The 7,245-nt window shown below is 32.7% G+C and overlaps 1 protein-coding gene across 1 annotated transcript; it reads left to right on the top strand.

Moving 5' to 3' along the window:
• LOC108473262 (acyl-CoA-binding domain-containing protein 4-like) lies at window positions 1-3,591 on the top strand. The gene is made up of 9 exons (XM_017774779.2): window positions 1-365; window positions 926-1,453; window positions 1,549-1,614; window positions 1,717-1,883; window positions 1,983-2,139; window positions 2,240-2,330; window positions 2,429-2,844; window positions 2,964-3,068; window positions 3,153-3,591. The coding sequence occupies exons 1-9, from the start codon at window positions 222-224 to the stop codon at window positions 3,429-3,431; spliced, it is 1,953 nt and encodes a 650-aa protein (XP_017630268.1). The 5' UTR covers window positions 1-221; the 3' UTR covers window positions 3,432-3,591.
• Window positions 3,592-7,245: the final 3,654 nt, after the last annotated feature.

Here is a 7,245-nt window from a genome sequence, read left to right as displayed (position 1 = left end):
TTTCACCTTGTGGTTGCCACAGTGATATATAGACTTGAAAGCACCCATCTTTTCATGTCAAATTTGACACTGATAGTTGATATATATCAACTTTGGCCTGTTCATGTCCTTCTCTTAGCCCTCACCATTTCTCTCTCTCTTGCTTGCTTTGAAGTAAAAACTTAAGGCTGATCCAAAAACAAAGACCAACCCTTTAAAGAGAGAACAGAAACACAAACAGCATGCAGACAGTAATGGAATCATTTGGAGCTCAAATGGCAAAGAGGAAAGCAATGTGGCTTTATCCTAAAGTCTCTGGGTTTAATCCTTCTGAGAGATGGGGGCACTCTGCTTGCTATTCTAATGGGGTTATTTATGTATTTGGTGTATGTTAAATTAACCTTAATTATTCTTTGGTGGGTTTTTTTAGCCTTCCATCAATGTTAAATGGTTATGTTTGGTTAAGGGTACATATAACGTTTCTTCATAGGTTTTAGTTCTTTACTATTTTCTATGATTCTTCATAGGTGGAAGGTTATTTGAAATTTGTCCTGGTTTCAGTTTCCTTAATTAGTAAGGCCATGACTATAACTAGGATGCCTATTGAGCTTCTCTTTTTGGGGTTTAACTGTTATGCTGTAACAATATCAGGTGATATGTTTTAATTTTAAGTCTTGTGGAAAGTTTGGTTTTTTATATGTATATTTTTGGGGTTCATTTTATTCAATCTTTTTGGAGGAATTTGTGCTATGTTGGAGAAGGTTATGTTTTCTTTGACTTGTATATTGAGCTACAATGTTGTTGAATTTTGTATATTTTGATGCTTGCTTATGTTTGGAGGAGAGTAACCATAGGAAAGAAAGGATCAAGAAATGGTTTTAGAAGATTATGATCTTGATTTCTGTTTAAATGCTGAAAGTTGATTGCCAGATTTTGTTCATCGCAGGGGTGTTGCGGTGGTCTACATTTTAGTGATGTTCTCATGCTAAATCTCAACACAATGGTTTGGAAAACTCTGGAAACCACAGGGCAGGGACCTGGTCCTAGAGACAGTCACAGTGTTGTTCTTGTAGGGACTAAAATGATGGTGTTTGGGGGCACTAATGGTTCTGAGAAGGTAAACGATCTTCATGTACTGGACCTTGTATCGAAAGAGTGGATACGAGCTGAATGCCAGGGCGTCGTGCCTTCACCTCGCGAAAGTCATACAGCAACACTTATTGGTGAAGACAAGATAGTGATTTTTGGAGGAAGTGGTGAAGGTGGAGCGAATTACCTGAATGATTTGCATGTTTTGGACCTTAGGACTATGAGATGGACTTCACCTCAGGTGAGAGGTCATATCCCTGCCCCTAGAGATAGTCATAGTGCCATTGCTATAGGAAACAAGCTTGTTGTGCATGGTGGGGACTGCGGTGATCGATACCTTGGAGATGTTGACATCTTCGACATGGATACTTCGACCTGGTCAAGGGTATTGTCTCACCGAATTCATTAATAAGAAAAACATTCGAACTGCTTTTCTTGTATCTATGCTTTTATGAAATATAATTCTTGTGTTCTTTGCAGTTGGCTGTTCAAGGCTCCTTACCAGGTGTCCGAGCAGGTCATGCTGCAGTTAATATTGGAGCAAAGGTAGCACATTTTGCTGATTATCAACAATTTTTGTTTCGAATTTAATGTTCATATAATGAATATCACGGATTCACAACCAGAGACAAATTTGTGATTTTGAAGGTTTTCATCATCGGAGGGGTTGGAGATAAACACTATTACAATGATGTTTGGGTACTAGATGTGATTGCTTGTTGTTGGACTCAGCTTGATATATGTGGCCAACAGCCTCAAGGCCGGTTTTCTCATACTTCTATTCTCGCAGAGTCCGATATTGCCATCTATGGAGGGTAAGTTCCTTTGCCTACATTATAGGTTCATCTCCCGGTCTCTCATCGTGACATTGGGTTCCACTTGTAATTCCATTGAACTTTACTTGATATATACAGATGTGGGGAAGATGAACGTCCGATCAACGAATTGCTGGTTTTACAACTCGGAAAGCAACATCCAAATGGTCGATACAACATTTCAATGTGCAAAACTTTCGGAAGCCATTGGAACCAAGAAAAGAGAAGATTCTTAAGAGTAGCACCTGGCAACTTGGTAACGTATAAACAGAAGATTAACCGCAAACTTTGTACTCCTTTTTGTTGTTTTTAGTTGACCTTATGGAATAAGAGGTACTTTATTTATTTTGAATCAGAAAAGCATCTATTTTGCCGATATCGAAGTAGCAAAACATGTAGTTAATGAAGCAGAACAAGAAGCAAAGCATTTTTCTCGGTTCAGTTCAGGTTCGTTTGGAATCAAATTCCCTTACCTCTGGCCTCGGATATATCTCTATGGCTTGATGATTTGAATATGATCATTTCATCTTTTCGTTTCTCTTTAGATACTTCAAACCCGAAGAGGAGGAGAACTGCCACTGCAAAGGCATGGGAGGTTGAATTCGAGCAAGAAGAACATTCCCTTTCACTCTCGCAGCATTCATCTCCTTCACAATCTGATCAAGAACAAGCTCCGCTACAAAAGCCCCCTGATTCAACCACCCCCCAAGGCCTTAATTTGTTTAAGCAGTTCCATCATGTTACAAACAATTGTCAGCCTTACAATGTTTCAAATAACCATAAGCAAACCAGATATACTGTCCATAGAACGCAACAAGATCCCCAGTTTACAAGAGAACTTCAAAATCCTCGGAAACCTGAACAATATCTCCATCTTGGTGATACCGGCAGACCAGGAAGTGGAACACAATACTCCATTGTTGAACAGAGACACTTCGAAGCAGGGCCTATTCACAACCTGGTAAAGCATCCCTTTTTCGATCCCGTTAGCATTACTACTCTTCTTTTCTGAGGTTTTAGGTTTATTTTCTATATATGTCCACTTGTTCACGCTTCACATTGGGAGATTTTTCTCCTCAGCTTGGTGCTGAAGTTAGAGGTAAGGTCGATGGGGCCTTCGACTCCGGTTTCCTGGTGACAGCGAATGTTAATGGAAAGATATTCAGAGGGGTCTTATTTGCACCTGTAAGGCCTTGTATTCTTTACCATGAAAGTTCCTAATATATTTTCAACTATTCCTTACCATCACTTTATTCGATCTGACATTAGGGGTCAGGTGTCATCTCGAGAGGGCCAATGCTTGCTCAAAGTCCGTCATCAACATGCCAGGTCAGTGCAGCTCAGCCATTGCTAAACTCGAGCAATTTAGAACCCTTGAACCCATCTCAGCCACCACCAACAATGCGTATCACGCCAGAATCCGGTCATAGCTCTCGGCATTTGGCAACTAGTGCTGCTTCATTAGCAACAGCAAAAGACCCAAAGCTAAGAAGTGATCTAAGAGATGTGGTTCTAACACTAGGAGGACCTGGAACTGGCCCTGTTTGACACCTTATATAACACTGAAAAACAAAACCGGCTTGTTGGCATCAAATTATAGACCTTTTTCATAAAGAAAGAAAAAAAAGGATGATGGCCCCTTAATCATGTAGATGTTGAATATATATATATATATATATATAAAAGTTTTTGTTTTTATTTATTAAAAGATGATTATTGTATTTTAGTCCTTTTTTTTTGGTGAGTGAGGTGATTATGCTTTTGAGCATCAATCTGTTTTAACTTTTTCCATGTAGCCTTGATAATGCAGGCAGGTGCGGATATAGGGCCCTGCTTAATTTTATAATTTATAAAATTTTAAATTAATAATAATAAAATTATACTTTAATATTTTAAAATTGATAAAAATTTAATTTAATTTTTAAAAATATAGAGATATATATTATTAAAGTATATAATTTAATTTGATTCCAAAAATTCTTTAGACATCGTTCTTGCTTATTATGTCGGATTTTTGTATCTGCTACTGAATTATGCAAAAGCATTTTTTTTTAGTGTCACTGAATTATGCAAAACCCTTTTTCTTTAGTGCGGTGATTGGGTTTTGCAATCATTTAAAAGGCGTTGTGACTCTTTTATATGAAAATGAATGGCATCACAATAATTAAGTGGTCCTCTTGAAAATTAGTTAGGAAGAAAAGAAATTTTGATATTAGTCTCTATACCATATACAACTAATTATTTAGTCTATATTTTAATTTATTTATTTTCTTATATTTTATAATTTGAAATATCAGTTTTGACTTGAATAGTGATAATTAAATTTGTTCAGTTTAATTATATTATTCCTAAATGTCAAATATATAATTATATATGTAATATTACGACAGTTTACTATTTTCATATAATACTCACAAAAAATATCACGTCATTTTAGTTATGGGATTTAATGATTATCTTCTGAGTTAATGACTAAAATTTCAAAAATTAAAAAGTATAAGGTCCAGAAATTATCAAATTATGGAATAAGGATTCAATCCATAATTTAGGCATAATACAAAAGTAATAGCAAAATTTGACCTCACAAATTTAATGATTACTATTCGGGTTTTATGATTCAACTAGGAGGCGTATAATTTATCGACTTCGCAACAAGGATTCGAACGATTAGGTAGTTTTTTCAACTTCAAGATTTCTTTCGGGGGGATCCAATTCAAATTTCAAGAAACTTATTTTCTTCCAATAAGCGAATTCGAAAAAATTTAAGGAATAACAAGTATGAAAATAAGGGCTTCCGTTCATAAAATTTGTGAAAAATGTTGCCTAATCCATAGGAGGGGACAAATTATCGTAATTTGTTTTAACCCGAGACATAAACAAAGCAGGATTGGAATTTTGAAATTCAAAATTACATGGATTAAAATTGATTAAATTAGAGTACGAAGACTAAATTTATAACTTATGCATAGAGGTGTTCATGGGTTGGACCTGTGCATGATATCAATACCATACATATTTGCTCAAGCTTAGCCCAACCCAAAATATGAATCTCAAATGTTACCAGATGTTGCCCATATTTATAAATAATTAACTCAAACCCATTTAAATTCACTCGTATATTTTTGTATTTTAAAAATAAATATTTTATTTAATGCTTAGCAATACTATAATATATAATTTTTTATTAAAATTTTAAAAATAAACAATTCAATATAATTTTTAATATTTACATTATTGTATATTTAATTTTAATATGATTAAATTATATCAAAGGAAACAAGCGGTGTAGAATTTTGCCTTGACTGCAACAACGGTGTAATGGTTATTGCTTTTATAATAGCAATGGTTCTACATTTATCATCACTGTTGGATTGGTAAAAGAGTTGGATATTTTTAGTTTCGACATTAAATTTTATGAATAAAAAAATAATATCGATAGAGTCTAATTTAATATTTAAAATTTAATTTAATTCGAATTTAAATTTAATCGATTTTAATATGAATATCGAATACAAGAAAACTGATTATGACAAATTTTTTTATTCCTGATATTAGACCTAGTAGAGTTCAGTAGTTTATATATATATATATATATATATGTAAGTCTGTTATCTCTTTATTTATGCAGCTAATGATCACTTGATTGTGTTAGTAAGACTGAAATTTTAAGAACTTAGTGATTCAAAGTTCTATTATTAGTAAACTTTTTTAATTTTTCTTTCAAATTATTATATTTTGTTTTTTTAGTATGAATGGATTTTATTTAAATTTATTTCGATCTAAATTTAGATATATTCTAGTTTTGAACTCGTACTTTATATTGAGTTTATTTTAAGGAAAAATATATCAATAGTCACTAAACTTTGATTAAAATAACATGTTAGTTGCTAAACTTTTAAAAGTGACAAATCAATCGTTAAACTTTCTAGAGGCTCATATTTACATGAACTTTACAAGGTGATTATTCGCCTTACTGTACTGTCTAGCAACTTCTTTTAGACAATCTTTGTTGAGAAATAACAATTAAATTACAAGTTTTGAATTATTCATGTCAGTTTCTATGTTGAACTCATGCCAAGTTTTTGTCATTTGAGTCAGATTCATGTGCATTATTTAATGTTTCAGATTTATCATTATCAGACAGTTCCCCTAATTATAAATTATCCATGTTTAAGCCATCTAAATTAATCCTACCCCTACCACATACATTCATTCCAACATTATTAAACACATTATCACCTATTGCACTATCAAATCTATCAAAATCACTTGGTTCTTCTTCACTCTCACTCTCATTAAATTCATCGTCAACTAAATCCGTCAAACAAATTTAATATTAAAAGTCGCAATAAATGCAATGAGATCTTTGGCTTTTTCATACACACTAATGACAAATAATATTTAATCACTATCTAATATTTAGCAAGCATCCACAACCTAGATTACATGTCAGATAATTTAATACAAACATATTCAGTTCTGTCATGCACATGGCAGACAATAACTAAGCAACACATCTGCAACCTATACAATATAAACATACACAGTGCACTATCTAAATTTTGCATGCATCCATAACTTATTTCATCACACAAAACAAATGATATCAAGACAACATATTTCACTTCCATTAAATTCGAATAGTTTATAACCCTAAACAATTTTTTAAACAATTCCAATTTCAATAGCTTACACAAAAAAAACATAAATTCGTGACAATTCTCAAAAATTTAAACAATTAATAGCATAAAAGCATAACCCCATGCTAGACCCAAGCAAATACAACATATTTGCACTAACAAATTCAAAAAACTATAAACCCAAACTAGAAATATTATTAAACCCTATAACAAATTCGAACCATGCTCTTAAACCCAAAAATAATTCAAATTTAAAATAAATTTATCTATTACAATCGATGGAACACCTATAATTGGTTCTTCTATTAATCGATGGAACACCTATAATTGGTTCTTCTATTAACCATTCTGACAATGTTGAAAATTTGCGCATTAGTTTCCCCATTTCGAATATTTCCAATCCCTCTCCAATGATTCATTAAAAATTTCAATCGTCTCCCTATTAACGTGAACGATATTTTTTTTTCTTTAACCAAATTATTTTTGCCTACTCAGTTTCTTCTCAAGTTTTAATTGGCTTTTACTTTAACGCATTAAGTTAATTTTTTTAATTACACGGTAGAAATTAAGTACACATTAAATAGACATCAAATACATGTGACACCCTAACGATAACGAAAAATAACTTCAAGTGACTGATTTGGTAATTTTCGAATATGTTAGTGATTGAAATATTATTTTAATCAAAGTTTAATTATTGCTGTTGCACTTTTCCCTTGTTT

Source organism: Gossypium arboreum, chromosome 11, assembly GCF_025698485.1.
Source record: "Gossypium arboreum isolate Shixiya-1 chromosome 11, ASM2569848v2, whole genome shotgun sequence".
Classification (NCBI taxonomy): domain Eukaryota; kingdom Viridiplantae; phylum Streptophyta; class Magnoliopsida; order Malvales; family Malvaceae; genus Gossypium; species Gossypium arboreum.
This window is presented reverse-complemented; position numbering and strand designations above follow the sequence as displayed.